This window comes from Microplitis demolitor, chromosome 6 (assembly GCF_026212275.2).
Source record: "Microplitis demolitor isolate Queensland-Clemson2020A chromosome 6, iyMicDemo2.1a, whole genome shotgun sequence".
Classification (NCBI taxonomy): domain Eukaryota; kingdom Metazoa; phylum Arthropoda; class Insecta; order Hymenoptera; family Braconidae; genus Microplitis; species Microplitis demolitor.
The window spans coordinates 5,727,145-5,744,003 of record NC_068550.1 but is presented as its reverse complement, the minus strand read 5'-3'; the positions used below and the strand labels follow the sequence as shown (position 1 = coordinate 5,744,003).

Here is a 16,859-nt window from a genome sequence, read left to right as displayed (position 1 = left end):
TGACAATTGAAAAAAAAAGCAATTTTTTATATCAAAAAAGTATTACGAAGCTCATCGCGGCTTCTTTGGTTTGTATTTTTACTTTAACATAATGCACAATGATTGAATGCAAGTCTTTGTGCTCATTTTAACCTCTCGGTTGTTTTTAGTAAAAAAAATGTAATTACTCTGCCAGTAAAAATATAAATTTATTACTCAAGAAATACGTAACTTTTATTAAATAATACAAATGTACCAAGAACTAAACATAAATAATTATATTATTTAACAGAATAAAATTTGAATTTAAAAAAAAAAAGAAATTTAACTGCACATGAAATTTGAAAAATTGAAGTATTTCATATTCCAATTTTTAATTTAAATTTTAGCTAAACTATCAAAGATACGATCAAAATCATAGAATACAATTTTGTAGAAAATTTAATTCTCTATAAAAAAGGTCCTTATCAATTTTTACATAAGTTCGATAGTTTAGACTCTGCTTGAAAAATAAGAGATTAAAATTTATTGTCACGGTAATTTTTAACCAAAAAATTATATATATATATATATATATATATATATATATATATATATATATATATATATATATATATATATATATATATATATATATAAGGAGGTAGATTGAATATTTGGTTAAAATCGTCTCAGAGAGAAAATGAACTTCGGAAATAGCTCCTACTACCCAAAATTTCTAACCTGCGCATGCGCAAACAAACGTAGGAGAATATTTGGTGCACAGAACACCCAGAGTGGGAGTAAGAACCGAAAACACCCGAACTACACTCTTTTGCTTGAGCAATTTCATATGGCTCTATCCCAAAAAAGTTGGTGTCATGTCACCGCTTATAGTCGTCATGACAACGGTTGCTATGGAGACTGTAGTCATGGCAACGGTTACTATGGAAATGGTTGGCCATAGTTGCGCCTAATAGAGACAATAGGCATCCATGATGAATATTTTTAATAACGACTTTTTCATAAGAAGAGCGTGCAAGGTAATTATCAAAATATTACAAGAGGTAAAAATAATGGTCGCACGTCAACGCAAAAGCTTTCTAGGTATAAAAATAATAATTTTATTGAACAATATAATCTATTTCTGGTAACAAACATCCTCTATCAAAACAATCTTTGACCCACATCCTGTTGAGAAGTTTAATAAAAGTTTTACCTGAGTCATTTATTTTTTTATAAATATTAATTCTATCAAAAACGTCTCCCACAAAAACATGAGTAGTAAACTCATCAACATTCTCACTAATTGTTCCTTTCATAAACAAAAAAGGGCTTTTAAGCCAGTCATCGTCAACAAAATGGCCGACCACGCGCTCAAAGAGTCTAACCTCCAAATTACAAAACTCTTTATCCAAATCCTCGTAGTCTTCTTTCTCGAATACTTTTTCTTCAGCAAATTTATCAACTCTATCTAAAGATCTTTTCAAACTTTCATCATCAGCGTCCATATAATAACTGTCCCAATAAATATCATAATCTTTCCCTAATCGTTCCTTAGTTTCTTTGCGCATCGCCAGCATTTCCCAAGGAAACCAATCAACCAAGTTACCCCAATTTTCTTCAACCGTCGCTCTTTTTAACCAGCATGTTTTCACAATATCATACTTACCTGAATTAATTAAATTAACGGCTTTCATTGTTTCTGAATTTCCTACGATTACGCAGAAAGTATTTTTTCCCGGATTCTGAACAACTTTCGCCGAATGCTGTAGTAAAATAATTTCAATATTTTCTTTAGTTAAAACAACGTCATCTGCATGATTATCAAGCTCTCCATTAATCACACAGAACTCTTTACCCTCCATTAATCGGGTCTGACGTTCAACGTCAGCAGCTCTGACCCCAAAATGTTTCTCGTCCATTCTCACAGGCTTAATAAATTTACTTTCCGTTTCCCTGCGCTTGGAACTTCCCAAAGATTTTAAATCTTCTTCATTGGCATGCCGTTTAGTTAACTTATTAACCGACCCCCAATTCTTAATCAAGCTCTTGAATTCCGTGATCGTGCATGCGTCGTACCAGGGTTTGTCATCACGAATTAATTTAACTCTGGGAAACCTCAAGGTGTAGCCAGTAGGCTGGGTGTCGCATCTAATGAGCTCAGTAGCCCTGATCTGCAGCACCAGTGATTTTTCTGGCGGTAACCAGGAGTCCGGTGGATCTTTTTTCGGGCCAACGACATTAGCGGGCCGTTCGGAGGTCCAGTGATCCGCGAATCGGTTGTTCAGTTCCTTCAATTTGTCTCCAGTAATCCCGGTGCTGACACTGACGACTGATTTAAAAATCTGCGAGGCTTCATCGACTCCAGGAACTACCAGCGCTACTAAGAAGCTGCTGTACATTCCAGAATGTTTTCCTTGGCCGTAATAACCTCCAACTATCAGAAGATCAATGTCCTCTACTAAATTACTTGAATACTCGGCTTTTAGTTTGTAACATTTGTTCCCTTCACGTGAATTTGGTTTGTAAACTCCTGAAGAATCTTTTATGACAATTCCTTCGTCAGCGTTGTCTAGGCTATGGTTGAAAATTTCAAGAATTTCTTCTACGCGGGTTACGAAAGTATTTTTACTGCGCATCAGAACGCCATCTTTGGGAGTGAAAGCGGTTTCTATAATTTTCAGGCGCTCTTTTAAAGGCAAGTTCACAACAAGTTGGTCATTGTATAGAATTATATCGAAGACCATCAAACAAGGCTGGAAGACACTTTTGAAAGTCAATTTTTTAACATCAAAGGACATGGCTTTTGATCCGAAACAAGATTTTTCTTTGTGCCAGCCCATGAGCTCGCCATCGAGGATTATTGAGCTGCATGACGGGCTTAAGAGGGCAGATATTTTAGAGGTTAGATGACCAGAAGCGGGAGACTCACCATAGCTCGAGTGGTTGGTTACGTCATAACCATGGCGCGTGTAGTACTTGTACTTGTTGTTGATCATGTGTAGCTGGCTGCGCTCACCGTCAAACTTTGTTTGGACCACGTACTCGGGGCAATGGACAAAGAGCTCAGAAAGTCTGTCGAGAGTGAGGCGCTCGAGAAGCATGGGCTTAAAAGGCGAAAGAACTGATATGTTTGAACTTTTTTTAATCCGATATTTTAGGTTGTGAAGAACATCACAGACTTCGCGCAAGTTTGATTGCTCACCAAATAATGATTCTGCGTCCTCGTGGTACGCTAAAATTTACATTTATTAATAATTATAAAATTTCTTCGGAAATTCAGTAATTTAAAATTAAAAATAAATAGCGTAAATAATTACAAAAATAAGATTTATAAAAAATGCTCAGATTAATTTTTTAAACGCGCATTTTTTTTAATTTTTATTTTATTAATTATTTACTCTATTTATTAATAATTAAAAATTTTTCTGTCTGTTAGATTAACACTCATGTAAATGTAACAGATATATGGCAAATTATAAATTACAAATAAATGAATTAAACAATTAAAAATAAAATTTTTAAATTAACAATTGTCAGCTTCAGTCACTTTCATTGATCTTGAAGTTAGAAGACGATTAACAATTTTATGATTTTTTCTATCAAATATAAAAAAAAATAAAATAAAATAAAAAAATGCACATGTAGAAAATTAAAAAAACTATTGGTGCAATTTTTTAAAGTATTTATTTTTTTATAATTTATCATTTGGAAAATAATTCAAAAATTATCAGACATCGCCTAACTTCAGAATCATGAATTTTTGGATGTAAAATATAAAAATCTTACCATTGAGAATTTGTTTTTCACCGAGCCCGATTCTGATACTCTTCAATATGATCCTCGTCAACCATTTAACTTCCAAAGCACCACATTGCTGTACCAAGTATATAAATTCGCTATCTTTGCTCTTATTCTGTCTATTATTTTCAGCTATTTTGTCTAGTACAAAATTGATCTGTTCAATTGATAAGTTGCAGGCATTCCTAAGCCTGCGTTTCAATATCCAGTAAACCTTTTCAGCAAAATCATTAGTTTGTGCTTTTTGTTCCGTTGGTATTCTAAAAATTAAATTTATAAATTAAGTAAACAAATTAATTAATAATTAAAATAATAAATACCTGTAGTTAATAATTTTTTTTGCATCATCAGAATTACCTAGACAAAAAATTCTAACATACAAATTTCCTAAAGATTTTTCTTTTAAACCATACGGTCCTCGTTCATGATCTTTATTTATTAATAATAATCTCATTATTGGAAATAATGAAATGTCCTGTCAAAATAATAATAATTATTATAATTATTATTATTAAATTATGAAAATTAATTAACTCACAGCATCAGGATTTTCATCTTTTAATTTTTTTCCTATTTCCCGGTATTTATTTAAAAAATCTGTCAATATTTTTATTTTATTTTTTGATTGCGCTTTCAAAATTTCTTCCAATAAATTACAAAATTCATTAAATTCAATTTTAGATGCAAGTGTCGTCATTATTGATTAATAATCAACTGTTATGTCAACATCTACAACGTGACACATGACAGCAGTCAGCTGTTAGTTTAAAAATGGCGGTTTAAAAAATGGCGGTAATATTTAAATTATTTTAAGGTCAAAATTTATAACAATTAATTAAAATTGAAAACAAATTAATTACTTTTATAAATAATTAATTAATTAGTTATAAAAAAAAATTAAAAAAAATTAATTCGTAAACTTAAATTTCGCGGTTTATTTTGCCACCTGGCGGTAGAATTTAAACTTAAAAATTAACTCAATCATTTCCTAAATAAAAATCTAACCTATTTAATTTGTATTTAAAGTTTTATTATCTAATTAAATAAAATAATTAATTATTAATTAAATAATTATTTTAAAAAATGTCTAGTCTATTTGGAGAAGTTGTCTATCCTAGTTCACGAGCATTCTGGTCTGAAGATGATGATGATACTCAAGAAAATGACAATTTATTGTAATTATAAAATTAATTACTCACTAATTATAATAATTACTTGCTTTAGAATAATTAAATACCAGTAATTAATTAAATTAATTTTTAATTTATAGAATTTTTAAAATTGATTTAAAAAATGACATTTCATCAATTAAAACTTTAATTATCGTCGAAACTGATTTACTTACAGGTAATTATATAAATAATAATTAAATACTATTATTAGTAATTAACTTAATTATTGATTTCTAGATTTTATAAAAGATTGCATTGTAAATAAATCAGAAGTATTGGGAACAATTAGCAGATCATCAACAAATGTGTCAACACTTTATGCTCTGACAGATGATATCTGTGTCATGTTAGTAAATTCTGTTGATTTAGCATCTGCAGGAGCGTTTATTGATACTGTAAGTTAATTACTTGAAGGCATTTTTAAATAGTACCCACCACTTTTTAAAAATTTTCAATGACGAACTGCCATAATAATTTTTAAATTTTAGTAATTATTTTCAAAAAAATTAAAGCACTGATTGAAAAAAAGACAACGCAGTTACAAATCTGCCGTGGTATAGATTTTTTTTTTAAATTTTAAAAGCGTTAACTTTTAATTAATTAATTGAATAATTGAAATTCATTGAATATTTTAAAAAAATAGGGCACTGACTGAGAATGTCCTTAAGCTAGTAATTGATTAATAATTCATGAAAATTAAAATAATTAAATTCCTGGTTTAGATTTCTAGTTTGTTAAAAAAAGCGGAAAATATTATTGCGCTGACGTCTAATCACGTGTCGCAATTGAAGACACCTGAAGATAATACTCCGTCATTTTTACGATCGTTGAGTACTACAAAAGTTAAGGAAACTGTGGAAGATGTTCCCAAGTTGAAGCAGCCTAATATTGTCTCTGGAGTTGCTGCTGGAGGTGATGATTTTTTTTTCTTTTTGTTTTTTTTTTTTCTTTCAAAGTTTCGGGAAGCGAAATAAATCGGAGAGGAATTCTAAGGAGACAATTTTTATTTTTTTGAATTCATATGAAATTTTGAGTTTATTTAATGGGGGTCATAAAATTTATGGGAAATTTTTAATTGACTTTACTTTTTTTCTTAAGTTTTTTAAGGAACTTCAAAGTAGCCATGTGTTAATGTCAAAGAAATATAAAATTCTGGTTAAACTATCAAAATTACAATAAAAATGTATATAAATGAATTAGTAGAGAATTAAATTCCCTACAAAAATGTACTGATACATTTTTATCGTATCTCTATTAGTTTAGACAAAATTTTAATTTAAAAAAGAATCTCCCAGAAAATTCGAATTAAAAAAATATTTAAAACAAATAATTTTTTACAGCCGTTTCCTTCGCCGAAGTAATGAACCAATCAGGAACCTTGTTCGTTCTCTACCTCGACAGCTTCTCTCTGGACTCATCGACCGCATCCCCTGTAATAAAATTACTTTCCAGCCTCACAAAAAATGCACTGCCCAATTTCTCCCCATCCTTCTCATCATTTAATAAAGGAAATCTATACATGTACTTTAAAATCTCTTTATTCACCCAACAGTAATAACAATCCTCGAATTTCCATAAAAAAATATCCTTACAATCTAAAACATATACCCTCGACAACGGCTTTTTTACCAACAAGTTCATCGTCCAACGAAGAAACACAACTCTTTGGTGTCGTGTCATGTGAGCTCATGTGTCCCAGTATCATTGAATTTGTGGAATGTGTCCATAGCAAATCACCAGTAGCCTCATCATTAGAATATCGCAACGCAATAGCGCCGCCTAATTTTGATTCGAGCCCGTCAAGAAATTCCGATTCCAAAAAAGAATTTTTCATGGTCTCGTGTAGCCTCGGAACGTGATCAGCAGCTCCAGTAACAGCCTCAGCAATAGTCCTAGCCAACGTAGTCCTTATCAGATGTTCTCCACATCCACTAGTGCTGGCAGCGACTGAACAAGCGCCATTGTGTGCCCAGACACCGCAGCCCCACATTCCCGCCTGTCCAACTCGTCCAGGATATTTTAAAATAATTCCTCCGCTAGAACAAGCAGCAGCAACATTTCCATAAGCATCAACACAAACAGCTCCCACTGTGTCCATTCTACGTTTTGATATTTTACTCGTGTCTTTGTCATCTAGCTTACGTTTATAATGATGATAAATTTTCCTAGCTTTTGTGGAAATTAATTCCTCTGCTGGTAAGGTTGCGATGCCCATTTCTGAAGCCCATACTTGGGCTCCAGGTCCAACTAGAACACTTGGTGGTACTCTGCCATAACTTATCTTACTGCTTTGATGCTCGCATAGACGTTTTGCTAAACATACTGGATTTTTTATACCACTTACAGCTCCCACTGCTCCAAATGATAATTTGTTACCGTCCATGACACTCGCGTCGCACTCCACGTCACCATTTAAAGTCAAATTTGACCCGAAACCAGCATTGGTCAGTGATGAATCCTCTAGAATCATTGTGGCTTCAACTACCGCGTCCAGAGAACGTCCGCCGTCTTTCAAACACTCGATGCCTATTTTACAGGCGTCTCGGCACAATTTTTGATACTTTTTTTTCAATGACTCGGAATGATGTCCTGCTCCAACGTGGACGGCTATAAATCCGTTACTCGTCATTTATAACTAATTTTATTATTGTATTTTAAAAAATATATTGTTTTTTTTTTTTGTTTTTCACAGTCGTTTGTTTATGTTTTGGGCTCAGCTGACCCTTATCACGTGACCTTTGGGCTCATCTTCATTTACTTAAACTCCTCTTCAAAGCAAACGACATTTGAACTTTTTTTTATCATTATCTAATCACTAGGAAGTGGAAGCTTATGAATATTGGTTCATACTTATAAATGTACGTGATTCATTTAAATTATGACAAAGTCATAATTTTTATAAGTTTGAATTTTTTTTTTTACCGCCAAATTTAAAACGGTGCGCAGAAGGGGTAGACTTGGGTTTGCGCATGCGCAGATGATTGGAATGAGTGGTCGATTTCTTGAGAATCGAAAAAAATGTTGAATTCAAAAATTATTATAGGATGAGAATTTTTATAGAACTATGAGCTGGGATTCTTTCCCATCGAGACCGTGGTTAGGATCAAAATCGCCGTCTGAGAAAATTCATAGAAAATAGAAAATCTATAGAAAACCAGGAGTCATCGTCTAAGAAAATCTATAGAAAATTTTGAATTCGCTTAAATTGTTTAGACGTATGTCTATGACACAGATTCCCGATGATACCGATGCTCAGGGAAGGTGTATTTCTCTATAATTATTTTATATTTAATCTTTAAATACGATTGACATTATTTATCATGAAATAAATCATTAGAAGTTGGAGAAAACTAAAAATCGTATGTCAAAATAAAATGGTGGCAGAATATAATAGAAAAATATTTAAATTAAAAAAAAAAACACTTGAGTGTTTGAACAAACCTTGGTGGGGAAATAATATGCAGAAGGGTATCCTAATACACTTGGAGATTTGAATTAAATTGCTCCAAGTGCATTGCAGCTAAAAAAACGTCACTTAACTGCTATTTCCCACCAGACGATGCCAGATGATTGGGCTCAGGAACTTGGAAGTTATCAGCATCAGCAAACCGCAACACTTCACACGAGCACTGAACACTCAATACTTAACGACACCACAGACACTTTGCACAATTTAAATTTTACAAACACTGGACATTTTAATTAAACAATTACTATGAGCTATAAATTTTATGGATAATTTCGCGAATTAACTGCAATACTGTGTTTCAATTTGAACGTAAAGAAAGATCTGGACTACTACTGCCGTTGTCTATGATACTGACTGTTGCTATTGGACCGCCACTCGATACAAAGCAATCGATTTTGCGATTCATTCTCCCACCTCCACTTTAACAAAAATTTGAACGTTGAACACAGCAACGCGCAGTAGCGCTGTCTTGGCGCGAAATTTTAAAATTGAAATTGAATAATTTTATGAAAATTTATTAGTGTCAATAATTATATTAATTAGAATAAAAAGTATACTCGAAATTTTTTATTTTTATCAATAATTTATTAAATATTCTTATTACTTACGCGGTAAATTTAAATATTTGAAAAATAATTTATTAGAAATGGAAGAAAAATTAAAAATCATAAATCAAAATAAAATGGTAGTAGAATTTGATAGAAATATTTAAAATATTAAAAAAAAAAACACACAAGTATTTCCCGCAAAAATCGTGCTTCTACTACCTGTACTTGTACGATCTGCTGCTGAGCTGCAGCGCATTTCGGAACTTACTCAATATTTCGTTTCATAAATTTTCACTGTAACTCACTTTAAGTTTTAAACTTTTAGTTTATTTATCGACATTTTTTTTCCAGGAGATGATGTCTACTCTACAACTTTTCGCAAATCGAATATTTTGCATCGAACAAATGACTTTTGGACATCGGCTCTGGCCTCCATGTCTGCTACACTCACGCTCATTCGCTAGTAATAATACAAAATATTTCCAGAAACTGACGATGAAAAATTCCCTAGATTTTTATTACGAATCACGCCGGCACTACGTACGTGGCACTAGAAGTAGACATAAAATTTAGTAACAATCAACGTTGACAGATACGTGTAAAAAACAAAGTTTAGTTAAAAATATAAAAATGATATTATTATTTAATTTATTGTTGGTATTTTATAGTATTTGCAGTATAAATGCTTATACTATAACTGTAGATGCACATGCAGAAGAATGTTTCTTTGAAAAAATTGACAAGGACACAAAAATGGGTTAGTTATTTTATTTATTTTTTTTCTCCCATCGTTGATATTTTTACTTATTTTGAATAATTAATAAATATATTTATTTTATTCCTCGTAGGAGTAACATTTGAAGTTGCTGAAGGTGGGTTTTTAGATATAGACATTAAGATTTTTGGTCCAGATGGAAAAATTATTCATGAAGGCGAGCAAGAAGGAAGTGGAAAATATACATTTGCTGCTAACGTCGATGGACGATATACTTATTGCTTTAGTAATAAGAAGAGCACAATGACACCTAAGAATGTCATGTTCAATATCGATGTTCATCAGCCCACTAAAAACAAAGATGAAAATGTTCCAACTGATGAAGATTCTGTCAATCATCGTAAACTGGAGGACATGATTACTGACTTAGGCAATGGGTTACGTGATGTTAGAAATGAACAAGAGTACATGGCGGTATGTATGGTATTATTTTTAAGGTAGTTGTCGGGTAACGAGCATAGTGTCAGAAAATTAGAAAATTTTGTATATTTATTAAAGATATTAATTCCTGATTAGAAAATATAATGAATCATGATTAAAAATTTAATCATCTTTAGTGCTCTTAATCATCATGGTTTTTTTTACATTTAATCATCTCTAATCATCAAAAGATTATTTATTATTTTAAAATTAAAAACTATTCATGAGTATTTAAATCGATTGAAACATTTTTTATTATGATTAATATATTAATCGTATTTTCTAATAAGGGGAGATAAGATTGTCATTAAAATTTTCAGTCGATTGACCATCTCTAATTCGAGATATTTATAATCAAAGTTCGGATCATTAACATTGCGAGCGATGAGAAGTATGCGTTTCAAATCGCGTTCTTGATTCTAATAGAAAAACTAACAGAAAATTAATGAATTTGTTATGAATTTTTTAAAAGAAAGAAAAAGTATTCACCATCTTATTGTTGAGATATAGCAACGCAAAGTTTAACATTAAATGAAAAAATATACATGGTGAAACAGACAGAAATCTGACAACGCTGTACGCGAGTATGGATAATAATATTTAAGCGGTAAACTTGAACAGATACATGGAAAAAACAAAATGGTACTAGCTACTATCTCGGATTATATTCAGTTACATCTGAGGTAAAAAAATATTTCGGGTAGTAACTACGTACATCTGGATTAAACTCAGTTAAATCTCAGCCATTGTTACCGTAGTACCATAATTGACAGTAACTTCGATTATGCGCTAGAAAAAAATGGCTGAGATGTAACTGAGTTAAATCTAAGATAGAATTGAGTATAATCCAGAACACTCGTTGTCATTAATGCCTGGTCCCCCAGACTATAAATTCTTTACCAAGCAGGGGGCCAGGCATTAATGACAATGAGTGAACCACTGTCTGCAGTAAAGATATACAGTAGGCTTGCGCCATACACACTCACACATATACATGTGCTTTAACGTGTACTTGGCGCGAGATACTACGCGAGATCGCAACTAGTATAATCTAGCGCTGTATAATCTGAGATGTAACAGTCCTGATCGCCAGAGTTTCTGATCAGAAAATCAATGTACATGAGTTGCAACCAACTTGATGACAACTTTCAGCTTTTGTAACTGTTGACTGCAAGTTGACAACAAGTTTCCCAGAAAGTTGCTGACAATCTACTGCCACAACCTGTCGACAACTTTCTGAGAAAATTGTAGTCAACAGTTACAAAAAGTGAAAGTTGCTATCAACTTATGGAAATGCCAACTTTTGCGGCCAACTTGGCAATCAGGGTGAGTTACATATGAGATGTGACCCAGTTAAATCTGAAATAGTACTGAGTATAATTCAGATGTAAGTGGTTACTATCTGAAATTTTTTTTTACCTCGATGTAACAGTATACTCCAGAATATTAGCCAGTACCGTGTACTCAGTACACTATACAGTAAATGGAAGAGCATATGCGACGTTGTCAGATTATAATTTAAGAAAATGGTTACAGTATTTGTGGGTACGTATATATTAGTACTGTGTCGGAAACTTTTCTCTGGTACAGCATCAAACAAACGCAATATCTCGTTTTAATTGATAACTTTTTGACAACATTGTAGTAGGGCAACTACCTTAAATAATGTATTTTATTATCTTTAAAAAAATATGTACAAATTTTCATATTATTACAGGTACGTGATCGTAATCATCGTGCTATCAATGAAAGCACTAATTTCCGAGTGGTACTGTGGTCAATTTTCGAAGCCACTGTATTAGCCGCTATGACTGTAGGTCAAATATTTTATCTCAAACGTTTCTTTGAAGTAAGAAGGGTTGTATAATAAATATAAATAAAAACAATTTGTAAAAAAAACCAAATAATTGTTACAATAGCGCGATAAAATTTCAAACTTTTAATAAAACGATTTATAAATTTGTGAATATTAATGATTTCTCAATTTAATACTTTACTTTTATATTCTATTATTTATTACTTATATTTTTTTTTCTTTTTTTAATTTAATTATTAAAAAGTATATTATTATCAAAAATATAAATTAAATTTATTTGTCCTCTGTTAGTTATAATTTTCGATTGGGTTTAATTTTTCAATTATAATCTAAACACTTTCAAAGAGTTTATCATGTTTCAACCCATTAAATTTATTTAAAGATTTAAAAATTTGTTTATTTATTTATTTATTATCCGCCATTATTTGAGTACTAGATTTCATGAGTTTTTCGAACCGTTTTCTCCACAAGTCAGCCACTTCTTTTGGTTCATGCTAAAACATAATAGATAATTATTTTTTCATGATACCAGCATCTAAACTTGAAGTTTCAGTGTCTCTACAGACAAGAAACAAGCGAATTTCAGTCAAATGCCGCGAATGAATTTTAGCAAACGCGTTAGTTGTGAATGCTTCAGTCAGCGGGCAGAAAGAAACTTGTTTCGTCTCTTGGGAACAAAAAAATAAAGTTTCTGCTCGCTGACTAAAGGCTTTCGCAATTTAAACTCTGATACTTGTTATTTGTTTAATAGTAATTTCAGACCATTAATTTTATTCACGTAAATGACAGTTCTGACTGTGATTAAGTTTTATAAAAATTGGTGTCAATAATAAATAGTATTTATAGTTTCTACTTAATTATAAATTGCAAATGACAATTTACGCGTACGCTAATAGTTGATGATACCATTGGTCTTAAATTAACTTGTTTCTGACTGGTTGCTGACACTGAAACTTTAAGTTCCAATGCAGGTAATCATGGAAAATCTAGTGTGTAACTCAGTATGAAAGACGATTTCAGACTGCGAGTGATGTCAGCCAACTTCACTCGGGTCTGAAATCGTTTTGTTCCATCCCTAGTCACACAATATACTATTTACTAATGGTCGCAAAAGAGCAATAAATACTTGTAAGAAATATACTCCTCGTTGCGTCAACACAACCAATTCTTTAAGGCCATCTCCAGTTAAATCTAAATAACACATTGAATGAACTGGGGAATCAAATTTTTTTTTATCCATTAGAATCCATTTACTTTTATCGTATATGTAAATCAATATTTCATGACTATAAGTTCCTAATAATATTTCATTATTTCCATCCATGTTAATGTCAGCAACGCAAGATGATAAAATGCAATCTGTGTTATCTCCTGTTTGTAAAACTACTTCTTTTTTCATACCATACCGCAAAATATCTCTACAAAATATTTAATTACAATAGTATAATTTACAATAATCTTATCATTAAACTCATTTGATCTTGAAATTAACTTACGTAAATACTATGGATGGATCCAATGCATTAACAATTAAAATATTTAAATTTGGCTGAGTATTTACATCATCTTCTGTACCAATATCAATAAAATGAATATATATATCAAAATAAATATTTAATACACATGGTAACATAATTTAAATGAAAGTTGTACCTTTAGTAAATATTTGACTGGATAAATTATTACGCTGGGAAAAAATTTGTATCCTCGACACAGGTCTGTCGTAACGAAGAATCCATTCTTTTAGTTTTTTTTTATTTTCTACATCAACTAATGTGACTTTTACTAGACCACATTCACACGATACTGCAGTTAATCTCCTGAAATAAAAATTTTAATATAAAATATAGACTTTTAACATCTATATATCACATGTCTTTAGCCTTACAATTTATCTTGAAAATAATATAATTTATATTGATATAAAACCTTTTATTATTATTGTAGTAATAAACATTAATCCACAAAACAATAGTTTGTAAATTAACTAATTCCGGAAAATATTTGTCTAATGGAAATTCTGTATATCCATGATTCAATTTATCTTCACGAATCATATGTAACTGATTATCACTACCAGAAATTAGCCAGACAACCTGTTGAGTTGATTAATAAACATTAAAAAGAAGACAAAAAATTCCCCATGTAAAAAATTTGATTTTTAACTTCCCGCTATGAAAATTTTAAATTTATTCCAAAAAAGTTGGTTATGTCACCGCTTATAGTCATAGCAACGGTTGCTATGAAGACTGTTGACATAGCAACGGTTGCTATGAGGATGGATGGTTATGTTAGTGGCCAATAAGGACCATAGGCATCCATGATGAATATTTTTAATAACGATTTTCTCATAAGGGGGGCGTGGAAGGGAATTATCAAAAGATTATCAGAGGTAAAAAATAGTGAGTGCACATCAGCGCACAGAAGCTTTCTAGTTTTCAAAAGGGGAAGTTATTGGTTTCGGTTCGATTTTCAAAAATTGAGTTTTCATCAGATCTTGACATTTTGAGGTTCTAGAAAGCGATTCCGACTATTTTCGGATATATGTCCGTCCGTCAGTATGTGTGTGTAAACTTTTTTTGGCCGACGATATCTTTGGAGAGAATCAACCGATTTGAACGTATTTGGAGACAATCGAAAGGGCTCAAAGCTTAGAACTGAATAGTTTTAGAAGTCGATTAGTCGAATACTTTACAAGTTGTACAAAAAATAAATTTTTTTTTAGGTCTTTCTTGCATAACTCGTTAATCGCTTGACTAATTTATTTTAAAGTTTGATAATGGATATCATCAGATCAAATGACTTTTTTTTCAGTGAAATATATATTCTTTTGGTCTGTCTTTCGAGCTCAGCGAGCTCAAAAGTTTATCCATAGTGACATTTTCGAGTTCTCTGAGCTTGAAAAAAGCTGGAAGTTTTGGGGCTGGCCTACAGGGTCAACCATTTTTTAGATTTTTAATACTAATAAGCATAAAATTTAATAAATACAAGCCTCTTGACCAATTTCTTCATCTTGTATAATAGTATGATACAATAAATATGGCGTATAAGTTAACTCAACAGTAAGACAATTCTGAGCAATTGTTTCAATAGAAGTTTCGCTATTCTCCCCATCACCAGTACTTTCAGAATAAATATTTAAATATCTTTCTATACTGCCTTCATTACTAGGTTTTATGATTGTTATTCCAATAACAAATTCTTCATCAGAATGATGCTTATTATAAGCGTCAACAGAAATTATTTCGGCACCACCTAGTAATTTCAAATTATTTAAAATAAAAATATTTATGAGCCACTACATTGCTTATAAATTAAAAAATATGTTAACATTATTTACTCGGTATGTAAGTGAAAAGTAATTCTTTAACTAATGGTCGAAGAATTTTCGTATTGTTCTGTTGATATCCGCAAGAAAATATTTTTCTTTTTAATGAAGCGACTAATATCTTATTTGTGCCATAAGGCGAACATAATTTCGACATTGAGTAAACGTTGCCTTGTGAAGTTAAAGGAAACCAATGGATATTTATCATTGTCCCCAACTTTTTTTCGACACTCTGTAATGTTAAAAATACTGATCATTGTTATCTTTATAACTTATGCTGAGGTAATTGTTCGTAATTTATATTATATTAAATTTATATTTTTTTTTACAATAATATTAAATCTACTTACTTGAATTTGTTCAGTCATAGTTAAAAAATTTCATTAAAGTGTCAACATTTATTTTAGTAGTAAAGTAAAAAAATAATATGACTGACAGCATAACATTTTGTTTTTAAGTAAATAACAAACTCGTTTTTTTTTTAGTAATGGAAATGTGAGTGAGAAAAAAAAATAGTGATAAGTTATGTTCTTAATGCATCAGGTGCCTCCACCTGCTAATTAGAGAGCCGCCATTTTCTTTTGATTTATGATCTATAATTTTTCTTCCACTTCTAATAAATTATTTTTCAAATATTTAAATTTACCGCGCAAGTAATAAGAATATTTAATAAATTATTGATAAAAATAAAAAATTTCAAGCATACTTTTTAGTGTAATTAATATAATTATTGACACTATAAACTTTTATAGAATTATGCAATTTCAATTTTGAAATTTCGCGCCAAGACCGCGCTACCGCGTGTTGCTGTGTTCAACGTTCAAATTTTGGTTAAAGTGGAGGTGGGAGAATGAATCGCAAAATCGATTGCTTTGTATCGAGTGGCGGTCCAATAGCAACAGTCAGTATCATAGACAACGGCAGTAGTAGTCCAGATCTTTCATTACGTTCAAATTGAAACACAGTATTGCAGTTAATTCGCGAAATTATCCATAAAATTTATAGCTCATAGTAATTGTTTAATTAAAATGTCCAGTGTTTGTAAAATTTAAATTGTGCAAAGTGTCTGTGGTGTCGTTAAGTATTGAGTGTTCAGTGCTCGTGTGAAGTGTTGCGGTTTGCTGATGCTGATAACTTCCAAGTTCCTGAGCCCAATCATCTGGCATCGTCTGGTGGGAAATAGCAGTTAAGTGACGTTTTTTTAGCTGCAATGCACTTGGAGCAATTTAATTCAAATCTCCAAGTGTATTAGGATACCCTTCTGCATATTATTTCCCCACCAAGGTTTGTTCAAACACTCAAGTGTTTTTTTTTTTATTTGAATATTTTTCTATCATATTCTGCCACCGTTTTATTTTGACATATGATTTTTAGTTTTCTCCAACTTCTAATGATTTATTTCATGATAAATAGTGTCAATCGTATTTAAAGATTAAATATAAAATAATTATAGAGAAATACACTTCTGATAGTCTATAATATTTAACTGAAAGATTGTACCTGAGTACAGGAAAATTGAATATGAATAATTATATTAATATAAAAAATAAGTAAAGTAGAATGACTAAG

At 31.1% G+C, this 16,859-nt stretch overlaps 5 protein-coding genes across 6 annotated transcripts; 2 read left to right on the top strand and 3 right to left on the bottom strand.

Moving 5' to 3' along the window:
- Nucleotides 1-637: 637 nt before the first annotated feature.
- LOC103577648 (DNA ligase 4) lies at nt 638-4,495 on the bottom strand. The gene is made up of 4 exons (XM_008558389.2): nt 4,301-4,495; nt 4,083-4,237; nt 3,751-4,022; nt 638-3,196 (listed from the first exon to the last, which is right to left on the bottom strand). The coding sequence occupies exons 1-4, from the start codon at nt 4,457-4,459 to the stop codon at nt 1,083-1,085; spliced, it is 2,700 nt and encodes an 899-aa protein (XP_008556611.2). The 5' UTR covers nt 4,460-4,495; the 3' UTR covers nt 638-1,082.
- A 260-nt stretch (nt 4,496-4,755) lies between these two features.
- On the top strand, nt 4,756-6,489 carry LOC103577625 (uncharacterized). Its single transcript, XM_008558362.3, has 5 exons — nt 4,756-4,937; nt 5,033-5,109; nt 5,172-5,329; nt 5,657-5,846; nt 6,275-6,489. Exons 1-5 carry the CDS (start codon nt 4,846-4,848, stop codon nt 6,487-6,489), a joined length of 732 nt encoding a protein of 243 aa, XP_008556584.1. The 5' UTR covers nt 4,756-4,845.
- LOC103577626 (threonine aspartase 1) lies at nt 6,457-7,645 on the bottom strand. Its single transcript, XM_008558363.1, has one exon. The coding sequence runs from the start codon at nt 7,561-7,563 to the stop codon at nt 6,523-6,525; it is 1,041 nt and encodes a 346-aa protein (XP_008556585.1). The 5' UTR covers nt 7,564-7,645; the 3' UTR covers nt 6,457-6,522.
- Nucleotides 7,646-9,490: 1,845 nt separating this feature from the next.
- On the top strand, nt 9,491-12,113 carry LOC103577624 (transmembrane emp24 domain-containing protein 2). The gene is made up of 3 exons (XM_008558360.3): nt 9,491-9,708; nt 9,800-10,140; nt 11,864-12,113. The coding sequence occupies exons 1-3, from the start codon at nt 9,582-9,584 to the stop codon at nt 12,011-12,013; spliced, it is 618 nt and encodes a 205-aa protein (XP_008556582.1). The 5' UTR covers nt 9,491-9,581; the 3' UTR covers nt 12,014-12,113.
- A 99-nt stretch (nt 12,114-12,212) lies between these two features.
- On the bottom strand, nt 12,213-15,798 carry LOC103577623 (KICSTOR complex protein kaptin). 2 transcript variants are annotated; one of them, XM_053739970.1, is made up of 8 exons: nt 15,641-15,798; nt 15,303-15,522; nt 14,955-15,217; nt 13,892-14,058; nt 13,616-13,782; nt 13,459-13,528; nt 13,089-13,380; nt 12,213-12,456 (listed from the first exon to the last, which is right to left on the bottom strand). In XM_053739970.1, the coding sequence occupies exons 1-8, from the start codon at nt 15,656-15,658 to the stop codon at nt 12,367-12,369; spliced, it is 1,287 nt and encodes a 428-aa protein (XP_053595945.1). In that variant the 5' UTR covers nt 15,659-15,798; the 3' UTR covers nt 12,213-12,366. The 2 variants fall into 2 exon arrangements, with proteins under 2 accessions (XP_053595945.1, XP_008556581.1); XM_008558359.2 differs by having other exon boundaries at nt 13,459-13,531; nt 15,641-15,797.
- Nucleotides 15,799-16,859: the final 1,061 nt, after the last annotated feature.